Source organism: Miniopterus schreibersii (genome assembly GCF_964146895.1).
Source record: "Miniopterus schreibersii genome assembly, chromosome: 7".
NCBI classification, from domain to species: Eukaryota; Metazoa; Chordata; class Mammalia; order Chiroptera; family Miniopteridae; genus Miniopterus; species Miniopterus schreibersii.
In genome coordinates, this window is record NC_138108.1 from 56,483,366 (window position 1) to 56,511,299 (window position 27,934).

The 27,934-nt window shown below is 41.1% G+C and overlaps 1 protein-coding gene across 33 annotated transcripts in view; it reads left to right on the forward strand.

Moving 5' to 3' along the window:
* NEB (nebulin) overlaps positions 1 to 27,934 on the forward strand; it is a 184,050-nt gene that overhangs the window by 122,096 nt on the left and 34,020 nt on the right. For 28 of the 33 annotated variants that reach the window (XM_081141661.1, XM_081141678.1, XM_081141677.1 and 25 more), the window contains exons 102-125: positions 2,178 to 2,291; positions 2,614 to 2,811; positions 3,141 to 3,245; positions 3,863 to 3,967; positions 4,906 to 5,013; positions 6,083 to 6,190; positions 7,301 to 7,408; positions 7,509 to 7,613; positions 7,713 to 7,817; positions 8,463 to 8,561; positions 8,899 to 9,009; positions 12,854 to 12,958; positions 13,599 to 13,703; positions 13,961 to 14,065; positions 16,114 to 16,218; positions 16,374 to 16,478; positions 17,123 to 17,227; positions 18,285 to 18,389; positions 20,408 to 20,512; positions 22,305 to 22,409; positions 22,782 to 22,889; positions 24,911 to 25,015; positions 26,728 to 26,832; positions 27,267 to 27,371. In XM_081141661.1, coding sequence (XP_080997787.1) covers positions 2,178 to 2,291; positions 2,614 to 2,811; positions 3,141 to 3,245; positions 3,863 to 3,967; positions 4,906 to 5,013; positions 6,083 to 6,190; positions 7,301 to 7,408; positions 7,509 to 7,613; positions 7,713 to 7,817; positions 8,463 to 8,561; positions 8,899 to 9,009; positions 12,854 to 12,958; positions 13,599 to 13,703; positions 13,961 to 14,065; positions 16,114 to 16,218; positions 16,374 to 16,478; positions 17,123 to 17,227; positions 18,285 to 18,389; positions 20,408 to 20,512; positions 22,305 to 22,409; positions 22,782 to 22,889; positions 24,911 to 25,015; positions 26,728 to 26,832; positions 27,267 to 27,371 — 2,634 coding nt within the window. Of the gene's footprint in view, positions 1 to 2,177; positions 2,292 to 2,613; positions 2,812 to 3,140; positions 3,246 to 3,862; positions 3,968 to 4,905; positions 5,014 to 6,082; positions 6,191 to 7,300; positions 7,409 to 7,508; positions 7,614 to 7,712; positions 7,818 to 8,462; positions 8,562 to 8,898; positions 9,010 to 12,853; positions 12,959 to 13,598; positions 13,704 to 13,960; positions 14,066 to 16,113; positions 16,219 to 16,373; positions 16,479 to 17,122; positions 17,228 to 18,284; positions 18,390 to 19,677; positions 19,783 to 20,407; positions 20,513 to 22,304; positions 22,410 to 22,781; positions 22,890 to 24,910; positions 25,016 to 26,727; positions 26,833 to 27,266; positions 27,372 to 27,934 lie in introns of all 33 variants that reach the window. The other 5 variants (XM_081141650.1, XM_081141676.1, XM_081141667.1 and 2 more) reach the window with 1 other exon arrangement.

The window sequence follows — 27,934 nt, forward strand, 5'->3', positions numbered from 1 at the left end:
TGAAGGGCACAAATGTGGCCTTTTAGGTTAGTTGCCTGCAAACGGCATAGTGGATATGCTATTTCAGCCAGAAGTGGGGATAGACAGAAGACATAATATAACATAAAATAGACTCTTTTTCAATAGAATTATGTGGGTTGTAGCACAAAAACAAACCAGTGAATGTGATAACTGGCCATTACACGATCACTGAATAAATGATTTAAAAGGTAAATAATTATCTTCATAACCAAGAAATAGAAAACTTTTTAAATCTTTTGAAATTCTACTTTTTTTTTTTTTTAATATGTCTTTATTGGTTTCAAAGAGAGGAAGAGAAAGGGAGAGAGAGAGATAGAAACATCAGTGATGAGAGAGCCATTGACTGGCTGCCTCCTGCACACCCCCCACTGGGATCGAACCCACAACCCGGGCATGTGCCCTGACTGGGAATCGAACCGTGATCTCCTGGATCATAGGTTGATGCTCAACCTCTGAGTCATGAGAGCTGGGCTGAAATTCTACTTTTTTAAAACACAACTTTTCTTAGGTATAGACGTGATTGTAAAAAAATCCTAAATGACATGAGCTGTTTAAATATAGTATAAAATCTCATGATTTTTAACCCTTTATGCCTAAAATGCTCTTAAGTAAAACTTTTTATTATAAAATTTCCCATACCCTTCACTGCAGTTCTAATAAACCCATTTCTCTTCAGGAGCTTTACCTCTTTAAGAAACTTTTTCCTCTTAATTGTGAATGTTTTACATATCATTTTAGACCAATATTTCTCAAAACGTTTTTTTGATAAAGATCCATAGTGAAAATTTTAATTTATATTGCAAGTCAACACACATTCACACAACACACACAACTGAAGTTTATGTAAATTCCTTCTGACATAATGTTTTATAGAAGAGTACTTACTGCTGCACTAAAGACAATGCACTCTGACCATTTCAATTCTATGCTGTTCATTTAAAATGATAGTGACCCAGTAAGTTGATTTCACTACCCTCTCATGGACCTAGAGATGCATAGCTTAAAAAAAAAAGACTTTGTTATATAATATAAAAATTAATTTAATTCTTACCTGGAGAAAAACTAATGATTTTTACCAGCCCCAACTATTGGGAAGACCACAAACAGACTAGCCCAAAGGAGCAAACTTTTTATTGGGGAAGAGAAGCTTTGTAAATAGCAGTTCAAAAAGCTTAGCAGAGACCTTTTTATTTAGTCAAGAAAAAAGCTATAGAGGCAGGAGTCTTCTTGGCACCTTGTTCTTAGAAGAAGGTGGGATACAGAAATTAATGCTTTAAAAGAAAGATTGCAACAGTAGTCTTTTTTTAAAAGTGTCTTTGAATACTATCTTATTTATAGTTGAGGAATGGGTTAGGTGTAAGGAGCATATGAACTAATGTTCTGGAAAATTCTCATGGGAATTTGGGTTGGTTTCTAGTCAGTGAGAAGCTTTGCAAGAATTCTAACACAAATACTCCCATCTCTCATTTTTCTTACTGAGACGGCCTCTGAGTTGTGAGACAATGGACATTTTATCCTGTGCTAGGGGATTGTATCTCAGTCTCTGTAAGGGCCTTGCCTCCTAGCTCAGGAAATCATGCAGCATTAATTAATAGGCAACACAACTTCCGAGCTGAAAGTTGGTTTTCCCATAGGAGTTGATGGCACCGTATTTTTGGAAAACCTTGTAGAAGCTAAACTCAAAGATTGTGTCTCTTAAGCATCAGACTTGTCAGATATTAAAAACAAAGAAATTCCTGAACACGTCTTTCCTCTTTCACTTATGATTAAGAAAAACAAAGCCACAAAGCCGTTATTACAAAAGAGACTATTTTGAAATTATATAATCTTTGAAATGAGTTAGTTGTAGTAGCAGTACAAGTTCTGGTATTGGTACAGAAGTATTCCAAACAGTAATTACAATTTTATAGCTCGCTACAGTTTAAAAAGTGCTTCCAGGTAGAGTCTGAATTAAGCCTCAGGATAACCTGTGGCAGGTACAACTGCTGTACCTGTACCCCTGTGCACAGATGAGGAAAGGAACTCGCAGAAGCGGTGACCCCAAGTTGGCTGGACCCCAGAAGTGGGCTCTTCCTGTTAAGCCTCATGCCCTCATGACAACAGGGATCCATGACTCTCCCAAACGATGTTTCTTCCTTTGTGCTTTCTCTCTGTAGATCAAATATCGGGAAGAATATGAGAAGTTCAAAGCTCTTTATACTTTACCAAAAAGTGTTGAAGATGATCCAAATACAGCCCGATGTCTCCGAGTTGGCAAGTTTAACATTGATGTAAGTCATCTCCAAGGCCTTTCTGCAAACTGAAGCCAGGTGATAGAGCTGACTATTGTAAATCAGGACAGTTTCCATTAAACAGCACATAGGGCACTGATCGTGCGTATGTGAAGGAACTAGGGATTGTTCCAGCCCTGGCTGCTTCTCCCGCCCACACACATCTATAGAGAGTGTCGGAAAATTCCAGTCCCTGCCCTTCCCCCAACGGATTGCTATAAGCTGGCTGTCCTCACTTCTCAGGTGTATAAGAAAGTCACATATTGCCATGATTTTGTGCACAATTTCCTATATAAGCCGGGTGTCGTTTTTAACCTCACAGCGCCTGTACAAGTCAGTTTATGAAAAGAACAAGATGAAAATCAACATTGTGCCCGACATGGTAGAGATGGTCACTGCTAAGGACTCTCAGAAGAAAGTCAGTGAAATTGACTACCGCCTACATCTCCATGAGTGGATCTGCCATCCAGACTTGCAAGTCAACAGTCACGTCAGGAAAGTCACAGATCAGATCAGCGACGTAAGCCCATTCATTGCTTGTGATGGTCCACCCTCCCCAACCCCACATGCCCACCCTGGAGAAAAGCAGGCTCACCTATCTCTTCACTTCAGCTTTCTCCCAGTATTGCTTTCTTATATACCCATGGGTCCGATTGGAATTCAAACGTATCCCTGGAAACAGGGCTCATATGGCAATGTTTTCTTGGCACTCTTGGCCTCATTGAATAATGCCTTTTGCTTTTCAATCCACAAAATCAACCTCAGTCCTGAGGGTACCCGTGTCTTTGGTGTTAAAGTTACTGTCAAATTTTATTTTGCCAATGCCCTTCATCTGTTTCGATTCCATAGATTGTCTACAAGGATGACCTCAACTGGTTGAAAGGCATTGGTTGCTATGTCTGGGACACCCCTGAAATCCTCCATGCCAAGCATGCTTATGATCTACGCAACGATGTGAGTTTGCCTTGTTTTTTCATGTATGTTTTCTTCTTTGCATAGTCTAGAGTCAAAGAGAGAGCATGTAAACTATGGGCATTGTCATAGACCAGCTGTGTCTTAAGTGGTGGTGAGGATGGCTGAGCTAGAGAAAGATGCTAAGGAACAGAAAGCCATTTTTTAGGAGTGCATATGGCATCCTATCCAACAATGCAGCTGAGCTGTTGCAGCCGTTCTCTGGGGGAAAATGGACACATGGCTCTTCTCTCTACCTTTTGGGCTATTTTGGATATATTAATGAGCACATAATTGTCATTATAAGAAAATCTCATCTGTTAGGAGTTTGTGACCTATTGGTAAAGAGAGGATTTGCTAGGTAAATTAATACTGTAATCAAGACTTCAGTAAGAAAGCTTAAACGTTTTTAGAAGAGCAATTGTCAAACCTCCTAGAAGTTCCATATGACTATAAGCATGATTACTCTGGTTGTCATGAACTTCAAACTCATCCTGGTCTGTTAAATAAGTGCTAGTGAATGTAAGTGTCATGAGTTAAGAACAACCAAACCCTCTGTGAAAACTAGCACATGATATAATGAATGGTCTGACCCAGGCTTATCTTCTTCCTCTCGGCAGATCAAGTACAAAGCTCACGTGCAGAAAACGAGGAATGACTACAAGCTGGTCACTGACACTCCAGTCTACGTCCAGGCTGTCCAAAGTGGGAAACAGCTAAGTGACGTAAGTGCCATCAGGGACATTACTGTGGCCGGTGGTAAAGACAGGGGCCACCATTCAAGCAGAAGCGGCAAACACGAAGGACTGGGCAGTGCCTGGCCTTTTCTCACTGGGAAACCAGAATTGGTGCCTCAGAAATACTTAAGATTCTGCTTTTCACCTGAAACTAATATAAAATAATATTGAATGTCAACTATAATTGAAAAATAAAAATAAAAGATTCTGCTCTTGCTTCCTAAAACCTGATGTGTTCAGGTAGCTCCCTGGGGTGGAGTTGTAAGTGATCTGAGGCTATAAAACACGTGGTGTCTTAGAGTTTCCAAAGTTGTTTTTGTATCCTTGTATCAAAAGCAACAGTTTATGTGTCACTGTCTAGACCTTCTAATATATCAGAGCTAACTAAAGTAGACTGAGAAGGAAGCAGGCTCTGAAGCCAGAGATGTGGGAGGAGTCCAGCCCCTACCAGCCCATGGGGCTTAGGAAGCGCGCTTAATTCCCCAAGGCTCGGCGGCCTCACCTGTACAAGGAGAAAGTGGATGACAGGCGCCCACTACAGTGCCTGACTTAGAGCAGGAAGAACAGGCACAGAGCTGCTCTTTCCTTATTAACCCCATAGGTTAATAAATAAATACTATCCCATCCGTGGGTGAGAACATTGAGACCTATTATTTTTGAACCCGTAGTGGTAAAATAACTACTCTTCCTCTTATGCCTGAGCCAACTCTTCCAGTTATTTCTCAGGGTGGGAGCCACACCCTGGCTCTGATCTTATTGGACAAGGCACAATAATATGTCCGATAGAATCCTCTAGACAAAGGGGAGCAGGCTACCCTTTAAAAGAGAGAGAGAGGGAGAGAAACGTGAGTTTCCATGTACTTTGCTTCTTTCTAACAATGCTGCCGTAATCCGAATCAGTGCGCTCTGCTTCTGTCTGTCCCCAGGCTGTCTACCACTATGACTACGTGCACAGCGTCAGAGGCAAAGTGGCACCAACTACAAAAACTGTGGACCTGGACCGGGCTCTTCACGCGTACAAGCTCCAGAGTGAGGTGAGCAGCGGGGACTCTACAAAGTGCCTGGCAGATGTCCTGGATGCAGCTTACAAAGGCCAGGTCATTGGCCTCTGTAGAAGTACCTCAGCTCAGGCATCTTCTCAGCCTGACCTTGCAGATTGTAAATGCTGTTCCATACTGTGCATGCTGTTCCATTCATGTGTTATAAAAAGTAAACACACACACACACACACACACACACACACAAAGTGCATAGTCTGTCTTCCTTCTTGGCAGGCAGATCACCTTTTTAAGCAAGCAATGAGGATTTAGGGAGCAATGTTTACAAATTATAAAGAAGGAAGCCAATCTACTATCTCTTCTCTCAAAAAGCTTAAAATCAAGATGACAAAGACAAGGCATATAATCACAAAAGACTATTAACAATAAGATAAAACTAGAAATTGCTGTTAAAATTCAGATGAGAAAGAACGTGGATTCTACTCACATGTTTAATATCTCTATTCTGTGTTACCTGATGGTGCTACTTTGGCCTCAACCTTCAGTGCTGTTCTACTATATTGAATTTTAGAAGTAATTTGGTTTTTAATATTTTAAATACTATTCTTAGTCCTGTAGTTCCCCTAAGAGACAGACTATTTAAGGTCACAGACAGAACCCCCTCCACCTTCTGCCAGGAATATGAGCATCCTGCCCACCTCATAACCTGACATCAAAGCTTTGTTTATGGGGGGGATGGGAATCCAAAGATGTACCTTATAATTATGACTGTCTCCGAGATTGGCGACAGCTTGAGTATCACCCAAGGGTGTGGTTCACAACAGAGGTGGCACTTGACAGCATGGTTTTTCTACTTATCCCAAACCCTTGCTAGTTGCCATGCAGTCAATTGGGCATGTGCTCAGAAACCTAAAAGTATTAATTCCTATAAGTCTCTGCATTCATTGCTCTCTTTTTCAAAAACAATTGGTTAAGGGTAATTTAATTAATTTCTTGACTCTTAGAACATATTAAATTTCTTTCTGAAATCAATTCAGTAAGCTTAAGTACTTAGATCAGTTATTTGATATAGATGTCATTTAACTCGCTGTTCGTCATTCCACAGAATCTGTACCGAGATGCTGGCAAGCGCTCCCTGCCTACTGGATACAGGCTTCCCGTTGACACTCCTCACTTCAAACACTCCAAGGACACCCAGTACATGAGCAGTTATGTGAGTGCTCTGCTCCTCATTGAGATGGGGTCTGAAGTGGGAGGGGGCACCAATATTAATTAATAGCCTAATCTCATCCTCCAAGCCCCACCCTGAAGGTTCAACATGATGTAATGTTGAGGAGGGGAGACAGCTCATTTCCCAGGGGTGCTGTGAAATTGTCTTGCTCCTTTAGTGTCTGCACAGCCCAGTGCGTCAGCATAGGACTTTCATGGGATTACATCTGCGTGACTCAGTCACCTTGGCTCAGGGCTCGTGGCTGCCATGTCGCCTCTCCTTCTGCTGGCCTTAGCATGGAAGCATCCTGGACTATCCCAAGCCATGTACTGGAAATTTAAATCATTGCCAGTATTGTCGCCCTTCTGCAGTGTTTTATTGAAAAAGATACAACATCACTGTATTTCTTTAAAAGAAAAGACTTCTTGCCTGGCTGCTGCCCTGGTACTTGCCTCACTACTTACCCTCTGTACCATTTCATAGAAAGCTCAGAGGGATAGATAGGTTCTCAGTACCTATAGCTTGCCCCAGGTTAGCTCTGACACCAAACTTCCTTACTTTTTAAAAGTGCTAGGTTGGGACTCGATACCATTTACCTAAAGGACAAGGCCCAGGGAAGTTTTGTCTATCCCAGTGACTCTGGCCTGCAGACCACACCCATAACTAAGCCATCAGATGAAGAATAAACTCTCCTTTCCATGTTGCCCTTTGGAGTCCGGGGAATCAAGCCTACTGGCCAGTGAGGGTCCAATATCAATCCGTAAAGCCATCCATCAGCCTTTATTCTCTTGTTTCTTCTTTGCATTTCCTAATTTACTAGCCATATTGGGGCTAAAAAGGTACGGGTTTTTTTTTTTCATTTTGTACACCTGCATACAAACAGATTTCATCTAGACAACCTTGAATTTTATTTCTTTCTGGGCCTGGCTTTATTAGCCAACAAAATAATTTTCAAGATTCAGATTATTATTAAAATTTTGTCAAAGACTTTTCCTTATACTTAATGCTTAGAGAATAATTTTCCAATGAAAGTGACAGCTCTTTTCTGTTTGAGAAAGGTAACCCTGCTCTTCATTACCCATCAGTGATCTCATCCTGACTTTGCTTTTGCAGTTCAAGTACAAAGAAGTTTATGAGCACATCAAGGCAAATGGGTATACCCTTGGCCCCAACGATGTTCCATTTGTCAATGTCCGGAGGGTCAACGATGTTACCAGCGAGGTACTGTGAATGCTAATTCTGTGGAGAAAATATTGATATTTGCTTTTTGATCAGTCAATATGTCACACTAACCCCTGAAATGGTGTCTCCTCCAATGTAGAGACTGTATCGACAGCTGTACCACAAACTCAAAGACAAGATCCACACAACCCCTGACACGCCCGAAATCCGCCAAGTCAAGAAGACACAAGAGGCTGTCAGTGAGGTGAGTCTTTTCGTAGGAGAGAAGACAGGCCAGGGAACTCAGGGATGACTGCCAGCCATTCAGTGTCTAATGTGTGTATTTCTGGACTTTTTTCTTTAGTTGATCTACAAATCAGACTTCTTCAAGATGCAGGGCCACATGATCTCTCTGCCATACACACCGCAAGTGCTCCATTGCCGTTATGTGGGAGACATCACCAGTGATGTAAGCATCCCATAGGGCCTTTCTGAAAGACTCTTACCAAGAAGCCGACTTCTTTTGCATTTAAGTCAACCAGTGGTCTTTGAATGGTCTTTTCCACTAAGTACTTCAGAACTGAGTGTACAGCTTAGGGGTGAAATAGTGTAGAAGCAGGACCCCACATTTTCCCAGCTTTGGAAACAGTAGTGAGAAGATCACTTGGGAAATGCAAGAATCACTGGCCACCATTCTTCACGCAACACTGAATTATTACCAACCAGTGACTCTCTAGGCGGCCTCCGTTTCAGGTCATGTTTAGTATCTTTCCCCTGCTCATCCCTACCCCCACCCCCTTAAGCAACTCCTTGCTGCCGTTTGTTTCTCTTTCCTCATTGGATGTTTCCTTCTCCTAAAAGACCGCTTCCTTCAGTCTAAGCCCTCCTCCCATCAATACGATAATAAAATAATAGCTGTGTCCTCTCCTCAGCTCAGGGTTAGAGATTTACATTGCAAAATCTGTGATTTACTTGTGTGCAAGCAAACTAAGAGTACAAGGTGGATATGTTGAATCAAAATGAAAAATATATCAGTAAAAACACTTCACTACTCTTATTTATTCTTGATTTATATTTGCTCATGACCAGCTATATTTCTATTTTTGCCCCACAGATTAAATATAAAGAGGACTTGCAGGTCCTGAAGGGAATAGGCTGCTTCCTGATGGACACTCCTGACATGGTCCGTTCCCGGCACCTGCGGAAGCTCTGGGTGAGTGCCCGTCTTCACAACACATGGCTACCCCCACACAGCTTCAAGTTGCTGGGCAGAAAGAATCTTTGCTTGCTGCTACTTTTAAGGGGAAGTTTGCCATTAACCCACTTGAGCAAGTCATGACCCACTTAAGATGATCAGTTCCCCGTATCAAAGATAATGAGCTTAGGTAGATGACAACTGTTTTTGTCCCTGCTTGGGAAGACATCCAGGGTACACAGAGGGTCAACTTGACTTGCACATATCAGTCATTTGAAAGACAATGTGTGACCATGACATCCAGTTCCTTAAATAATGAATCAACTTGTATTTTCATTGTTGTTGTTTTTTTTAGTCTAATTACCTGTACACTGATAATGCCAGGAAGATGCGAGACAAATACAAAGTGGTGCTCGACACTCCAGAATACAGAAAAGTACAGGAACTGAAGACACATCTGAGTGAGGTAAGGATGCCAAAGCTGTCACTACAAGGGTGTTCCTCTAGTGATCATTTTTTAGGCAACTACATGAGGTAAAACATCTCCCTTCTGTCTTAATTACAGAGCCGCCACCATGTCTAAGCAAGTCAGTTGATTTCACTTTGCCTCAGTTTACTTTTGTCCCCTTTTAATAGGATGAATATATTGTTACTTTTCTACCTAGGGCGAGGACTGCTGAGAGTTTACATGATTTTATAGATTAGAAAGCCCTTCTGTCTTACACTATTGCTGTAGTCTCCAAATTGAATTTATTTAAACAGTTTCTCTCTTTAATTCCTGCTATCAGGAACACTAATCACGGTAGTGACATTTGAAAAGTCTTCAGTGGCGCCCTGCTCTGTTCTCACTCAACAAATTCCAGACTACTTAAATTTATTTGGATGCCCATCATTTTCACCTGCTCCTCCTGGCACCGAGGGTCCTGATTTACTGCAGTTAATTGTGTTTAGATATGCTGTCACCTAGACTGTTGGTTTCTCGAGGGTTGGATGCCATCTTTAGATGTGTGTCCCATAGTGCCTTGGCCTTAACAGGCGCCCATTTGGCCAATGACTAAATCTGCTATGTAAAGGTAAGGGCATTGCACAGATGCCAACGGTTGCTCCTAATATAGGCCAGCTGGCCATTCTCATTCTACTCTCAGTTTGTCTGTCGCGTCACCCATCAGACTTCATCAAGCTGAGCCAAGCTGTGACTGTCGGGCTCTTCACTGACTCCCCGTTCTCGGTGACTCTGATGGCTGCTGCTGAGGAGTCATTTATGCTCTTAGACCTAGAGATGCCCGGCATGCCGAATGTTGTCCACAGTGGAGGGGATGTACAGCTTCCTACACTCTCAGTTAGCCAGAGGCAGAGGATGATCACTTTTTCAGCTTTTACAAATGCTACATTGAGCCCATTTGCTTTCCCGAAAGCTTCCCTCTGTAATTTTAACCAGGTCCAGCACTCAGAGAGGAATGCTTATGTGTCTGCTTGTTTTATCTCGGTAAAGGCACTTTTCCACTCTGGCTAAGTATCAGAATCATCTGTGAAATATTCTTTAGCTGCCCTTGACTGGGCTCTGATCGCCAGCCCCACATATCTGATTCTCTGTGTCTGGCATCTGCATGCTTTCAACTGCTCCACAGATGACTCCAATGTGCTGCCAGTGTCAGGAACCACTGCTTTAAAGTATCACATCTCTCTTTCAGCTACCAAATAATAAAAAATTGTTTGGTAACTTAAAGTGCTTATTGGTATCTCTGAAATACCCTCACTCCTCTTGGATGTCTGGGTTCAGAATTATCTAAAACTTTAATTTCTCCTCTTTCCAATTCCTATTGGGAATTTTATATGTATTATGCATCAACATTGTGGAAGAAGCATAGTTATTTTTCAGTAATGCAGTTTCTTGCACATTTGCCTCCCCATGGAATGACCTGGGCTTGATAAAACAATGATCCAAGCTAAGACCCTGGATACAGAGGTCTGGGGTAGAGATTGCAAATCTGTTTTAATAAGGATTTTAGGGGATGTTTTTGGATCAGGAAAGTTTGGGAAACACTGGTTTAATAAAATGCTTAATAACCAAAGGAAGTTTAAGTTGGGTTTCAAATCGTCTTTGAATTGTACAGATTCTTGTCACATATACATTTGTAGTACTGGGAAGCAGGGATGTTGTCCCAAGGAACACAAACAATGTGTACTCATACGCAAGGGACATACAGAACAAAGAGAATTATAGAAATGACATGGGAGAGTTGGGTCTTAGTTCCAGACTTACTGTCCATTTGCTGTGTAACCTTGTATAATTCACAACTTCAATACCCCAATTCACTGAGCTAGAGAATTGGACTCGGTAATAATTTAGGCTCCTTTTAAGCATAATATTCTATGAGCTTGTTTTTTTCTTTATTTGAAATTTAGCCTGGAAGAAACAGTAAATCTTTAGTTAGTTCTCTTTTTCAGTTGTAACATCAGAAGTAGGCTCAAGCCAATAAGCTCATTTTGTTTTAACTTGCACTTGTATATAAATTAGATTTTTAAAAATGGACATGTACATACATATGTATATACTTATTATTTATTTTCTAAATTTTGTCTAACTGACACTGATATTCATAATTAGAATTTATTTGCTACTCATACTTTCTAATTTACCTCATTATATTAAATTCCCTCAGCATTTATTAGAGGGCTATTTTTCGGATAATTTATCTAAGCACGGGGTGATAAAGGGATGGTAGAGCAGAACCCCTGCATTCCCTGGGCCCATAATCTGTGAGAAGAAACAGACATCAACATGATAAATGGTATCCTATAGAAATAATCAAGACGGTATGGACTCTAGGAGCTTTCTAGGCAAATAAGAGGGGGAAGAACGTTCTAGGCAGAAAGGATAGTATATGCAAATAGCTCTAATGAATTCTAGAAATTGAGAATAGTTTCAGTTCTCAATTGAAGAGTGTGGAAGACTGTTGGGAAAGTAAGCCAGAAACATAAGATAGAACCTAGGTTACGAAGACTCCTTGCTGCTATCTATGGTTTGGGGCTTGATGAAAAATCACTGAGGAATTCCTCTGTGCAGGGTAGATCTGAGCATTAAGATCTCTTTCGCAGACCTGTGAAAGATGCTGAGCCCCATGGAGTGTCGAGTAGACGATTTGGCGAGGTGGTTTAGGGGGCTCCTATGGGTGTGCAGAGAAGAAATGCCATAAGAGCTGAATCAGGGCGGTGATGGTGGGAAAGGAGAAGGATCAGATTTAAGAACTGTTTTGAAGTTAGGAACCCAGGGTTCACAACCTTTTTGATGTGGGGAAGAGGAAGTCTGGAATGACCCCCCAAGTTTCTGGCCTGGGTGACTGGGAGATCAAGGAGCCATTTAGCAAAACAGAGAAAATAGGAGAAGCAGATTTAGGCTGGAGATGTGGGTAATATAAAGAATCCTACATTGAACATGATAAGTCCATGTTCAAAACATTGCTAAAAATTTGGGTCTAGAGCTCAGGGGAGACACTGGATATATAGATTTGGAGGTGATCCATCTCAAATTGATGGTTGAAGCCCTGGGTACAAATGAGGTCACTCGAGGAGAGTCTAGATACTGAAAGGAGCCAACCCTTGACTCCCGTGCCTGGGGAAGGGCAGAGCCACAGAAGGAAGCTGCTCCCTAAGCACCTCGGGAAGAATGGCAGAATGGAAGGCAGAGAGGAGAGTTTTCAGGAATCAGGTTGCTCAGCAGTTTCAGTTGCTACAGAGAAACATTTTTGGATGTGGCAGTTGTAAAATTTTTGGTTATCTTATCGAGAGTGACTTCGCTGGAGTGGTTGGGAGGAAACCAAACTATTGCCTTGAGAAATTAAAAACATGGGAGCCTTCCACACTCCCATATGCTACTAGAGAAAGAAAAAGGAAGAACAAATGTATAGTGTTCTCGGTTGTACAAAGGAAGAACAAGGCCATTGGGAGACGTTGGAAAAGGCTTACTCTAGGGAGGGACTTGAGTCTGTTTGCAGGTGAAGGGAGGGGGCTGGGAAAACTGGTTGAAGATATGGAGGGGAAGGGGATAATTGTAGGAACAGGGTCCTAGAAGGGACAGGTGAGAAGGGACCAAGGTCACAGCCAGAGGCTTGAATCTTCGACAGGTTACACAATGTATTTGGATAAGAGGGGGAAAAGTAAAGGAAGCCTAAATTATTGGTTTATTGGGAAGAAACTGAGATTGTTGCAGTGGGAGGGCCCCTGCTTTCTCCATGAAGTAAGCAATAAAGGCATCTGCAGAGAGCATGTCCATGAAGCAGAAATGATGGTGACAATTGTTTTATGTCCAGCTGGTGTACAGAGCTAAAGGCAAGAAGCAGAAGTCAATCTTCACTTCAATTCCTGATACGCCTGATCTTTTAAGAGCCAAGCAAGGGCAGAAGCTTCAGAGTCAGGTAAGATTAACAAACAAAGATTCATAAACCTTCCACGCTGGCATCACGGGGGGTGGCTATGTGTGCCTGACCACTCCTGGTCAGTAGCAGCCTCTCACACTTGGTTGTCCTTGACACAGTCACATGCCCGCTAATTTCAAGAGGCAGTGTTTGTTTGGGCCACCATAACAATGGTTTTGTTTTACATGAGCAGGTAATGCCATGCCTTCTTTTCTAAGTTCTATACAACTTTTGTCATTGGATGAGTGGTCTGTGGACTCCGGGTAATGAAAATAAGTTGCTTGATTCATTCTATAGGACCTATGTATTGTCCACAGGCAAATGAAACTACAATCCATGCGTTCAGGCAAAAATGGAAAAAAATATGTTGAAGGCTCTATCAGAATCCTCTTGTTCCTCTATTGGCATTCTTTATTATATTTATTATATGGATTTAGATTGAACTAAACTCAGCAATAAGATTATTAGACAACTGAAGTGTGGAAATGTTTTTCCAAATGTGAGACACAGAGAGAGACAAGTGCACAGAAACACATATAACAAACAAAAACAAAAATAGGACACATGTTGAATAAAGACTGAATATTAAAGAAAAAATGTTTTATCTCTATAACATCTGATCCCTATTCTGATTATTTAGTATCTGTATGTTGAACTTGCCACCAAAGAGAGACCCCATCATCATGCTGGGAATCAGACCACAGCCCTGAATCACGCTAAAGAAGTGAAGGACCTGGTCAGCGAGGTAAGTTGGGAATCTGGCATCGAGGCACTGGGTTAAAGAAAAAAATCCTTCATTAAAACCTTCACCTGCTGCCTCTGATAGGAGGGCTCATGTCTATAAATTGTACTCAACAGCATCAAGAACAGAAGGCAAAGCCATTCTCCTAATGAGCATAATATATTGTGCCCCTAGGGTGGATCTGTGACATGGTTGTGAATTGTGAGGGATGAAAACACTCGAACTTAAGTTTGTCTTTCTCTTCTATCTTTATTTCTTAGAACAAGTACAAGATTCAGTATGAAAAGATGAAGGACAAGTACACCCCGATTCCAGATACGCCAGTCCTCATCAGGGCCAAGAAGGCTTACTGGAACGCCAGTGATGTATGCATCCCTTCCTTCTTCCTTTCACTGTGATAGGGACTGAGGTTGAGGTACCTGAGAAACAGAAGGTATTACAGTCATATCCATAGTTCAAAGTCCTGACCCACACATGGGCCAGGAAAAAAACCAAAAAACTTTAAAAAACAACCACACACACAAAAACAGGCACAAACAATATCAGTTAGGCAAAGTAGTAGCTAAGAGTAATGCTGAGAGATGCAAAAATCTATTACTCTTTTCACTGCTCTTCTGGGAAGAATATGGCCTTTTCTTATGATTCTTTGGTAGCATTTCCTAGGGATACTTGACAACTAATTGTTACTTACCTATAAAATCATGTTCTTGGAGTCAGCCAAACATGGTTTCAAATCCTGTTATGGTCACTTGTCTGCTGAATGACTCTGCATACCTTACTTAATTTTCCTGAGGCTCTGTTTTTTTGTATGTGGAATGAAGAATTGTGACCATTAAATCAGATGGAACAAGATAATGTTCCCCTCATGGTGCTAATCTCTTAGTTGCCCCTCAGAAAATGGTCCCATTCTTCTCTTGATTGTCTAAATGATGTGCATGAAATGTTTGTTAGAATTAGGAGGGACAGCCTTTCCTTTCCCTTTGATCATGGTCTTTTAATGGTAATGGGATTATCTGTTAATGAAGATATGGAATTAATCGACAGGGTAGATGGCCAGTCCTTAGCAGTTTTGTGTCTCAGAGCCCAACTGCAAATGCATTGCTACCATGATCAGAACCAGAATCCCTGGAAGACTGGTCATGTTGGGACTTAAACTCAACAAAAAAAAAGCTCAATCAGCCTCATAACCCCTCAACTTAGCAACATAGCTCTAGGATTTCAAAGCATCTTAGAGTAATTATAGTGACCCCAAAACAGAAATGTGAGAGGGTACAGCAAATTGGAACAATATCTCAGTTCCATAATTTTGTCAGAAATGTTTATTTGGAGCTGAAAGGAGTCTGCTGGTTGGAAAGAGACAATTCCAGTTTGCTTCAAGTATAAGCTGAGAAGAAAAATCTATCCCCTAAGATATTTTTAGTCTTCTTGTGACATCCCCATATTTATCACTCTAAGGCTACCAATGAATATCAGCTTGAAGCAAACTTACTCGGCAGCACCACTTTTGGGGTAGCCACACAGTGAAATGGGCCACATTGGATAGCCCCATGCCTAGGGCTTTGTCAATTCCAATACTGATAACTCTAACCTTTAAACTTGTCCAGTGTAACAAGGGTACCTAGCATTAAGCTCAGCCTTTCTGCCATGGTTATCCCCACAGCAGAGCTAAGCAATCTTATGAGATTAACCATCTGAAAAACAAAGTTAAAGAAAAGACAAATTTTATTATGTGTTTGCTCAACTACCCAAAAAGAAAAGATTTGTTGAGGGTGGCTGCTTGGAAAAGTACCCATCTTGTGGTAGATGAAATGTATCTTCTATGATATTCTTAAGTTAAAGTAAGAGTCGTAGTCTCTTGAACTGTGACAAAGATAAAGATTATAATGAAATAAAATTTTAGGACTGCTTCATGGAGAAGGAATTTTAATACCACGAGTTACAAACAGTTTTTTTCTTCCTTCCAAGTACACCAGTATATCTCAGATTCAACAAGATTATGTTTGTTTGTTTTCTCCTCCTAGATGAGCTTTTTGTTTATTTTACATTTAAGTAAACTTTTCATTTTAAGTTGTTTTAGATTTACAGAAAAGTTGCAAAAATAGTACAGAGTTCCCCTACAGCCTACACCTAGTTTCCCCTGCTGTTAACACCTTACATGACTATTGTACATTTGTCACAACCAATGAACCAATATTGATACATTATTAACCAAACTCTATACTTCATCCAGGTTTTATCAGGTTCCTCCTCATGTCCTTTTTTTCTTCCGGGACGTGAAATGAGTTTTTAAATCTCTCCTAAATTTATTCACGGGAAAACCTAAGAGAGAAAATTCAAGAGAGTTCAAGCTTAAAAGATCTCACTTCTTTAACTCGGTAGTTTTTCATAATCCGTGTGCGTTTTCTCTTTCCAGCTACGCTACAAAGAAACATTTGAAAAGACCAAAGGGAAATACCACACCGTGAAGGATGCTTTGGACATTGTGTATCATCGCAAAGTGACAGACGACATCAGTAAAGTACGTCCCCTCATATTTCTACTTGAGTGGGCTCAATAACCCACCGTCAGGTTTAAAAAGTGTCCTCCCTTTCCTAGTACTCTCTAGAGATAAATAGACTTTTTTACATTAATTTAGGGTAAGATTTTATACCTGTCTTTGTGCTTTTACCACAGGTGAAATACAAGGAGAACTACATGAGCCAGCTGGGAATCTGGAGGTCCATCCCTGACCGCCCAGAGCATTTCCACCATCGGGCCGTCACGGATGCAGTCAGTGATGTGAGTCTTCAAGTCTTCTATTTTTATGTGTAAATTCATATGCTCACATGACTTAGGGACTCAAACACTGCATAAAAACTGATTAAACACATAACTCAATGTTAGTTCTTAATGCATGGATGTTTAAATCATAAAACTCATTGATAAATGAGTGAACTTCAACTTGGGAGAGAAAAAGTATATTCCAATTTATACATGTAATTTTTCTTCCAAATGTATTATATCAGATTACATGACTGGAAGTGGTATACTTCATCTAAGCAGTAACTTATTTTTGGTCAACTGAAGAGACAACTTCATGAAGCAATTAAGATAGTTAACAATGCTCACTGAGAAAGAAATTCAAGCTCTCTGTATGAAAATACAGCTGTTGAGTTAATGAGATACTCTCTAGGAAAGTACGCCTGTTAATTTGAATTGTTTTAATTAGTATTAAAAATAAAATTTTCCAAATATTATTTAACAATACACCATAAAATAAACAGACAAAGGTGTCACTGGAAATTTCTCTTAAATAATTATTTTAATACTTTATTATTCTCTAGCCTCAGTGGTCAGAGCTTCTATTTGTCCCACTTGTATCAATAACCTACTGCTATTTGGAGAGAGGTTATTAAAACTCTTTGATGATGCTCTTCTCCCAGGTAAAATACAAAGAAGATCTGACCTGGCTTAAAGGCATTGGTTGCTATGCCTATGACACCCCCGACTTCACTCTGGCCGAAAAGAACAAGACTCTCTACAGCAAGGTATCACTACTCAAGGATAATGGCCACATTCGTTTAACACGTTTCGGTGCCCACACAGAGAAGGAGCACTGAGGATACAACGTTTTCATATTTCCACCCTTATCCTTGTTTCTAGGCCCTGTAGTTGGAGTACATACGGTTGTTCACCATCTGATGGGCTCTGCCAAAATGACAAGTCTCAAAATTTTTCGTACTGACCTTATTGACTGCAGTCATCATTTATTTATGGCATTTATTTGAATTTGATAAATGGTCATTTCAGAACAACTCCTCATGTCTCTGCCAGAATTCCCTCCCTGTTAAATTGTCTCTGGGTAATTTACCCTGTTAAAGTTGACATGTTAGCAAATATAAAGTAGGATTATTTTAATCCACAAACTTGGTGTGTGACGCGAGGCAGATAACTTTGTTTTTATGGCCTCATTTTATTTCCAAAATAAAGCCGTTGGATTAGCTTCCTTTGAGTTCTAAAATAGAAGTCAGGAAACTTTTCTTAAACATGCCCGATAGTTAATATTTTAGACTTTGTGGGCCACATTCATTCTGTCACATATTCTTTGTTTACAGTTCTTTAAAATTGTTTAAAAAAACACCAAAAAAACCCATTCCTAGTTCATGGGACCATTTAAAAATAGGCAGTGGTCTAAATGCTAGCCCACCCCTGCCCTAAAATATTATGATTATCTGATTAATTACTGAAAAACTATTTCAAATTAATGGACTAAAAACTGCCCTCAACTGAAACATGGTAATACCTTCAAAGTAAAATAATAATCATTATAATACGTAGAAAAAAAGAAGTAACTGATTTGGACTTTTTGCCTAATTTGGAAAATAGATCTGTTTGTCACCCATTCAATAAAAGAATATATTTTGGGGTGAGTTTTCAAGAAATCCAGGTGGAAATAGCCTTCACTGGCTTGGGGAGTAAACATTCAGTAATTACTTGTTAACTCTATGAAGGAATTATCACAGTTGTATGATACGATAAATGGCACATCTCGTTCTTAAGATTATCACAGCCTGCTATCAACTAACCACATTCTGTTTTCTCTAGTATAAGTATAAAGAGATATTTGAAAGGACAAAGTCCAATTTCAAGTATGAAGCCGATTGTCCAATCAATAGGCATTTCAAGTATGCAACTCACTTGGCGAACGAGGTACGTATGACCCCACCCAACTGAGCCTCATCAGTTCCCTTCAGAAGTCTGTAGAGTTATTTGATTATAAGCCAATAAATGAAATGACAGAAAAGCCTTTCTAAGTGTCAATTCAAGATAAAGATTTGGAAAGACTCTTACAAAGTCACCATCTGGTGGGCTCTGCCAAAAGCATGAGTAGGAACTAGTGAAGGGACCGCGCAGAGTGATGCGGGGACCCACAGCCGTCGCCTCTGTTCCCACCAGCATAGGGCAGCACAGCCCTTCGGGCGATGAGAGCAAGAAGGGAAAGGATTTTGTTGACGATCAGCTGAACTCCCTCACACATGGGACTGTGTAGAGTTGGGAGACACAGGAGTCCAAGGTTACTTTAGCATCCCTTACTATGGCCCAGAAATGGCATTGGTTGGAAAAAACACCCCTTAGGGGATAGTTGTGACTTGGCGTTCAATTGTATTGCCATTGTTTACTTACACGTTGGTACCCAAAATATCCTTTTATATTCTACCCAGTCTTTCCTGGAACTGTCTTTGTAATAATTTAAGTTAAATTTAGCTTAAAATGACTGAAATAAGCAAGCTATGAATTAACTTAAATGTTTAGAGGGTTTTATATTTAATTTCTATCTTTGGATATTCCACAGATTTATATAAATTCAAAAACAATGTTAGAAAATTAGTAAAATGGATCTAAACATGGAAATGTAGCCAGTGGAATGTTTATTTCAATATATGACTTTTTTTGTTGTCTTTAAATTTGATTTTGTTCATTTTCAGTAGATTTCCAGGTGAGACAACTCTGAAGAATTACTGTTAGTAGCTTCCTAGAATTCACTCTTGATATATTTTGTTTCTGTTTTTCATTCACAAAGGATTTCCAGGTCTCTTTTATAATTAAGTAAATTAATTAGCATTAGAAGACTCTTAGAATTTTTCATGAATATTCCTTTTCACAACCTTAGATAGTAGACTTGTAGATTATCAGTGCCTTATTTTAAATACAATGTACTTAAATCCTAACATTGCTCATGGCATCATATGTAGAGATGGAAAATGTTTAGGCGCAAGATACTCCAATTTGGGTGTCATAAATCCGATCTATCCCAAGCCCCAGCCCTCTCCAGGCAATCTTCCTTTACTTGACTCTCTTTGCCTCCCTGTATTTATTACCCTGGATGTTTTGGGAGCCCACCTCCCAAAATGACATATTTTGGAGTGTTTATCTTGGGACAGTTCTGTGTACCCTTGAAGTTGTATTCTTGCTATAATTTGATCTGATGTCTGAGCAGAAAAAATACAGAGCTGATTATGAGCAGCGGAAAGATAAATACCACCTGGTAGTCGATGAGCCTAGACATCTGCTGGCTAAGATCGCAGGCGACCAGATCAGTCAGGTACTGTGATGGGGCTGGTTGGTCAGCCCAGGCAGGATTGCACTCCAGGTTTCTCATGAGATGTTGTCCTGTCTGCTGCAAGGATGTCATAGGTTCTGCCTATGATATTGGGATGTTCTGTTTCAAAGTATCTGTCTAGCCACCCAAAGAGCCCATGAGCTATTTGAGTGTGCCAGTCCATGCTCTGTGTGCTCACATGTGCTGCGGTGAAGATGAAAAGAAAAGCTGGGTCCTTCCGCCCTTTATTCCCCTGGAGGACCTGTTTTTAACCTGCAATTGTAAATTGCAAATTGAGTTGCAAAAGCAAAAACAAAGAAGCAAATTAATAGAAGGAAACAAAACAAAACTCCTTACCGCATTTTCCTACTCCAATGATGTCCTTTTTCCTATAAGGCAATTTTGGTGGCACTGGCTAGGCCATTCCCCATTCACAAGGTCGATGGATGGCCAGCTGCAGGTATTGCAGTTGTTCTGCTCGGCATTGTAGTGTATTTGGTGTCTTCACCCACACGCATATGTGAGTACGTAAAGGGTGTCTGCCTACATCTCTTCACTCAGAGGTGACTGGGATATAGAGCCATGTTCTTAAGTCTCTTTTGTGCTTCACTGCTCTTTGCATGAACAGAGAAAATATAAATCTAGTGCCAAGATGCTCCTGAAAAAAGGGTGTAATGAAATTCTGCGTCCAGATATGTTGACTGCCCTCTACAACACATACATGTGGAGCCAGGTAATTTCAGACGGGATGTGAAGAAGGGATTTAGAAGGCTTGGGGACGTTCACCTTTACGCTTTCCTTGATTTCCTTCCCCTGCTCCCTGCCCAAGCTGGTTTCCTGTGATAAAGCTGCATAAATATTCACTCCTTATAAATGAACTCTAGGTGTGGCCACTGTGAAGATGCCATCTGTGCATCACCTGACACTTTGGGAACTCCTAGTAAGAATAACTGAGGTTTTTCCAAACTTTATTCCCAAAGTGGTATAAAATTAATTTATATTTTTCAGTATTTGCCCTCTCCCAAAATAGATCCCTTAGAGATTGCATATATTAAGTATATTCAACAGCATGTAAAAGATCTGAATATTTAATGCCTTTATCTAATTTGGCCAATGATACTACAAATGTATCATTTAGGACAGATGAGGATTACAGTGCAGCTCTTTGAATACTGTACATGCTCATGGCCCCTCTTGAGTTTGATGCTCAATTCACTAGGTTATTTCCGTCATATCTGTCCTCTCTCACACTTGTTAACAATGTTGCTGATAACATTACCTTCCCACAAGGTCAGTAGAAGCACACACCACCACCTTTCCATCATATGCTGAAAGGTAATTTTGAAGCAGCTGAAAATGGTGATAATTACTTACCTCCAAGACACAATGTTAATAAAATGCCACTATTCCCATACAAAAGAAGTTTTTAATCAATCTTTTGTATTAGGACCTTGTTTTATCACTTTAGTGTGACATTCATCAACACGTGAAATGAGGGGGATGAGGTCTCCCTAGGAATGTCCTATTTGCCTGCCACTTTTTTGTCCTGATATGATCATCGAGAAGTTGTGCACGAAATTTTGTTGTGCTCTCTGTTTCTGCATGTGCATGAAAAAAACCCACGACTTGGAAATTACAAAAATAAGTGTCTTTTCAAAAATGATAAATACTTTAAACTGTATATACTTGATTTTTATTTTACATCTATTCCATCTTTGATATGGAAACTTACCTTAAGAGGTTATATATTATTTGATGCAGCATACAGGATGGGGCAAAAGTAAGTTTACAGTTGTGAATATATGAAACACAGAGTTTATTTATTTATTTTAAACATTCTTTTTTTTTTTCTAATATACCTTTATTGATTTCAGAGAGAGGAAAGGAGAGGGAGAGGGAGAGATAGCAACATCAATGATGAGAGAGTCATTGATCGAGCCCACAACCTGGGCATGTGCCCTGACCGGGAATCGAACCCCGATCACCTGGATCCTAGGTTGATGCTCAACCGCTGAGCCACGCCCGGCCGGGCCAGAGTTTATTTTTGTGTTCCTTAATTATTATATTGTTGTAAACCTAATTATTGTATTATTTTCCATATGAACAACTGTAAATGTAGTTTTGCCCATCCTATATTGTGAGTGAATCAGTACTTGTCAGAGTCCAGAGAACAAGGGTCTAGTCCTGGCTCTGAGATTCACTTTGTATGTGCCCTTAGCTTAGTCTATTAACCCCTCTAGGGCTCAGTTTCTGCATGTATAAAATGTATGGAAATTATCACATCATCATCATTATTATTATTATTATTTGCTCACTCTATTACAAGCTGCCATCAAATACAGATTTACATTAAACATTTTCAGTTGGGATTTAAAGAGAAAGCATGAGTCCATTCCCCCCACATCTGTGACTTGTATAATAATCCCACTATTTGCTCTGGGACTCTCTCAAGAGGAAAATTAGATTCCTTAAAGCCCTCTCTTCCACTTCTTAGAGTTAACTTGTTCTTCTATTCCACAATTTAGATCAAGTACAGGAAAAAGTATGAAAAATCTAAGGACAAATTCACCTCAATTGTGGACACTCCAGAGCACCTGCGTACTACAAAAGTCAACAAACAAATCAGTGATGTAAGTACAAGAAACATCCCACAGATTCTCAAACTCTGGGGGTGTTTGCAAATGTGGAGGGGCATTTTAGATGGTCACAACGTCCAGAAGACTCTCCTGCCATTTAGTGGGAGGGAGGCAGGAGTGCTAAATGCCCTGCTATGCTCAGAACTTCTTTTACAACAAAGAACTGTTCCAGCTGAATTGGCAGACACCCCATTTCAGAGGCACTGGGGCCTTGGCAGAAAGCATGAGGACACCTGTTAAATTTATAGAATTCAGTGTCCTTTATATACACTCAAAAACATTCTTTGCATTTATAATTTAACATTACATTGCACTGTAAATCGAGATGTATAACATTGTCTGTTTCTGCTTTTTCATCTCCTTTAGATACTTTATAAATTGGAATACAACAAGGCCAAGCCTAGAGGTTACACCACAATCCATGACACACCCATGCTGCTGCATGTCCGGAAGGTCAGAGATGAAGTCAGTGATGTAAGTACCGGAATGGCTTTGCGGCCCCTCTTATCTTGGCCTCTCTAATGTGATCTAACAAACCCTGGTCCAGGTATCTCTTTCTGTGTAACAATCTCCCTAAAACTTAGTGACTTAAAACAACAATCTTTTTTTTCTGTTGCTCATGATTCTGTGAGCTCACTGCGCACAGCGAGTGGATCTTCTCTTCCACTCGGGGCTGGGAGGGTGGCTGTTGTATAGGCAGGAACCCCTCCATGTGGCCCTTCCATGTGATCTGGACATCTCACAGCACAATGGGTGGGTTCCAAGAGGCTGGCATAGAAGCTTCCAGGCCAGCTAAGGGCTACTCCTAGAACTGACATGAGTCACCTTTGCTGTATTTGACTGGGTACAGTGGACACCCAGATTCAATGGGTGAAGAGATAAATACCAGTTCTGGACGAACAGATGGCAAGGTTACATTGAGTAAAAGCATGTAAAGGGGGATATTGTAGAGGCCATTTTGAAAAATGCAATATGCCATAAATGCTATGAATATGCTATATGCTTCATCTTGACTAAGAGGAACAAGGTAGCCATTAATTTAGAATAACCTGAATTTGAGGAGAAATTATATTCATAAATTTCCAGATATATAGCTAGATTCCATGGTTGAAACCTATCATGATTGTTTGTTAAAATAAAAAAAAATTAAGGAACTCCATGGCTACATCACACCCAAGAGAATATTAAAGGCAACTGTGGAGTAAACTCATCCTTACCCCAAAGCCTTGACTGCGGCGGGTGCTCAGGAATTCTTTGATAGATGAATAAATATGTTCCCAGTGTTGACCCTGAGATGCCATGAAAAATTGTTAAATACATTCCATGCACCATTTATGGAGGCAGAAATGTATAAAACATTTTTAAAATATCTCTTTCATATTTTTCACGTTAAAATAAGTTTTGGCATTTCAAACGTGAACATCAAGAATTCATAAACATCTGTCAGGTGAATATTTTATGTGGAGCAGCCCTTCCCTTCTCACTGTAGAAAAATGAAGCATATCGTGTCCATTCTCCCACATTCTCTGATTATAACAGTAACCTGAGATTGATGAAAATACAGATTTCCAGGCCTTCTCCCTAAAGATACGGATTTATTGTGTGTGTGGTGAAGTGCAGAAGATTGTGATCAAGCAAATTTAATAATACTACTGGGCTTCCTTAGGACAGTTTCTCTTTGGATTTAGCCACCTTAAAACCGGGGCTCCTCCAGCAACAATTAGTGAGAAAACCCAGATGAGGCTCCAGGGCCCTGAAATTGAGTAGGAGCAAAATTGAGTGAAGCTAGAACTTCCAGGCCCAGGATGGGGAAACTGCGTATTAGGCCCTCGGGGACTAAGCCTTCCCGGACACCCTCCCTCCCATCCAAGCCCACATATGCCCCAACTTGCCAGATGCAGCGTAGCAATGCTGATAGTGATGGCTGCATGCATCCATCAGTTCACTCATTCATCAAATATTTATTGGGTTTCTGTGTGCCTGACACTAGGAACAGATGATGATTGACACACAATCTTTTCCCTGGAGGGGCTCAGCTTAATGGAAAGAACAGACAGATAAGCAAATAATTAGCACAGGAGGTGATGACAGCTGGAACTGTGGGGGGCACAGAAGGAGGGCAAGACTCATTTCATCTGGGTGGGAGAAGCTTCTCTTCCAGCAGCAGTTTTCAAGATGTTCTGAACTTGGAATTTTCTGATTTGGAAAAGGGAGAACATAGAGGGTAGCTGTGCAGCTGGGTCTTTCTACACAATCTCAGAGGGCATAAGTGCCAGGGTGACACTAGTGAACACGCTCAGTGGGTCTTAGGATCCGGTTTTAAGACCTGAGACAGGAACACACATGTCTGCATGGCCGCATCCTCTCTACACACAGATTTATTCTGTCTTAAGGAGCAGTGTGTGCAGTTGTCATGGTTTTAATTTCTTATTTTTTTTAAATGCTTAGTAGGCTACTATAAAAAGCTAACCTTGTCACTGTGTTTTCTCCCACAGCTGAAATACAAAGAAGTTTACCAAAGAAATAAATCCAACTGCACCATTAAGCCAGACGCTGTTCATATCAAAGCAGCCAAGGACGCCTACAAAGTCAACACCAACGTAAGTTCTGGAAATTTCCCCAGGCCCGGTGGGGGATTCATTAGCTTCTGCAGGACACATGATCTGTTTTACATCTCTTCAGGTCTTTGAGTCCAGATCAATAGTTAGACCCCAGGAGTATGCATAAGGACACTGAAATCCACACGCTGCCTCTGGTTCTCACGAAGGACAGCGTGGAGGGCAAGGACTGCCAGTCCTTGCCGCAGCGTTACGCCCGCTTGGCCTTCGCGCTAGGTGGCTGAGAAATGGGAGACTTAATTCTGAAACGGAAATTGCATTTTGGAAAGTGTCTCAATATCTTTCTTTCCCTCATCTTCTGTATGCTCCTTCTGCCCCAAACCCTACAACCTGCTTCTCATGAAAAAACAAACAAACCTTTTAAAATCACTTAGTGCTGTCAGGAGTTGCCCTAACCCTTCCTTCTGCTCAGATCTCCCAGCACTGACCCATTTCTTTGTGGTGGGGCATCTTACAGCCTCAAACACAGGAACATTTTTTGTGCATTTAAATGAGTATTAACTTTAATACACACACACACACACACACACACACACACACACACACACGGTTATAAAATGAAGCCTTTATAACCCAACTAGTGCCCACTAGTACCAGAGAGAACATGTGTTCAGCAAACTGAAATGCCTCTAGGGGCTGGCAGGTAACTTACAGGTGTCCTGGGGATGGATTGGAGGATGGGTAGCAGGATGGATGTGGGGAAGGGCAAATGCAGTAAAATGTACGTTGTAGACTGCAGGCAGTGTGAGTATTCTCTACAAGTCTTGCAACTCTGTTATATGTTTGAAAATTCTCACAATAATATGGGGGAGAACTCATCAAATAGTATACGTAGATGCATGCACATTTTATGTACAAATTAATCCTTGACAAAAAGAGAAAGAGAGAGAGAGAGAAGAAAAGAAAAGAAAAGAAAAGAAAAGAAAAGAAAAGAAAAGAAAAGAAAAGAAAAGAAAAGAAAAGAAAAGAAAAGAAAAGAAAAGAAAAAAGAAAAGAAAAGAAAAGGAAAGAAAAGCGGAAAGAAATGTGCCTGATAGAGAAGGCTCTCCCCAAGGGCACTCAAATTAAATTACAGGCATTCTGTGCCTCAAATTTGGCTCCAGACAGCCAGTTCTCCAGCTCAGATGAGAGTCTAACAAGTGCACAGGCGCCCTAATGCCAGATTGCCTGGGTCTGCATCCCAGCTCCACCTTTCTCCAGCTCTCTCACCTTGGGAAGGTTACTTAACTCTTCTAGGCAGTTCCTCAGCTGCGGATTTCATGCAGCTCTTACAAAGATTAAATAAGTTAATATCTGTAAAGCACTTAGAAAAGTGCCTGGCACAAAAGAATTTACTATATATGTTTAATATTTTTTAATTAAGCCTGGATTTAGTTAGAAATTAAAATTTCTCAACTGCTCTGAAGATGATTAAGCTACACTGGCAGAACTAGAAAGATTGTAGAATCATTCCACCCAGAGGCCTTTGAAAATTTTAACCCCTCTTTTGACACCAAAGGGTCCCACAGGATGATCTCTTGAATGGCTGACTAGCTGCATAAATTGTAGAGAAATTTTAAATGGGGCTCTCTCTTGCATAAAGAACCATGATTTGTTGTATGTTAAAATGCAAGATGAGTCCCTCTGTGCCATGTGTGTGGTTAGGAATCCCGCCCCCTAACTGACACGACTTGTTTTCCTCTTGTTAAAAACAGCTGGACTACAAGAAACTGTATGAAGCCAACAAAGCCCACTGGAAGTGGACCCCTGACCGACCAGACTTCCTCCAGGCAGCCAAGTCTTCCTTGCAGCAAAGTGATGTGAGATAGAAGAGACACGCCTGAGACAGAAAATTAATAATTATACTAACCACTGTCATGGGTGTTAACTCTAGCTTGTTTGAGATCCAAGAAGGGCAGGAGGGTCACGGGGAGTGGAAGGCCAGTTCAGGAAGCAGCCCTGGCCACAAAGCCTGGTCTCCCATGGCTGGGCCCACACACAGATGGTTCAGAGGCCTGAGCGAGGCTGGGGTGGGGCTGGAGGCAAGCAGGCTGGGGTGAGGAGGGGGGCTTGGGCTTGGCCTCAAGGCTGGAAAGGGGACTCTCAGCATGATGTGAGGGGCCAGGAAGCCCCTGCCCCCCTTCTGCTAGCAAACCCTCTTTAAGAGGAGGCCTCCTTAAGAGTTTTATCAAATGCTGGCTTTCTCCGTGCCTGTCACCCTTTCCCATCTTCCTCCGCTTTTCTTCTGTGACAGTTTGAGTATAAGCTGGACCGAGAGTTCCTCAAGGGCTGCAAGCTCTCCGTCACCGATGACAAAGACATGGTGCTGGCCCTGAGGAATTCCTTAATAGAAAGTGACGTGAGTACCCATTTCTTCCATGGCTCCTAACCTGCATCACAGTCCCCAGGGGCACCAGGAAAGGCCTGAGGGCTGCAGCTGTTGGAGCGGGTCCTGAAATATGATCCTGCGCCCAGTGAACACCAATGACATGGCAGAGCAGGGCAGCAGCAGCCAAGCTCCTCCGTCCAGGTCCAGGAGACGGCTCTTGACTGTTCTCGCACCACGAGAGAACTCACACAGCAGGGATCGGGAGCTAGGCGGCCTGGCTGGATTCTGCAAGGAAACTAACACCAGCTTGTGGACCCTACTCTTCCTGTCTGCAGTTTCCCCATCTGAGAGCAGGAATAACAATGCCCCTGGGCATTGGGAGGGGATCAAATGGCACATTTGAAAGTGCTTTGAATATGTACAAAGATTCATCACGAGACCCATCCTGATTCTTATTAAGACCTCAGCTTGCAAGAAATGAACATCATTACTGCATGTTTCCGAACATTTCCGATCATCACACCTTTTATTGAGTTTAATGTCCCCACTGTGAACAATGCTTTCTCCCAGCTCCATCTAGTGACTTGGGAGCG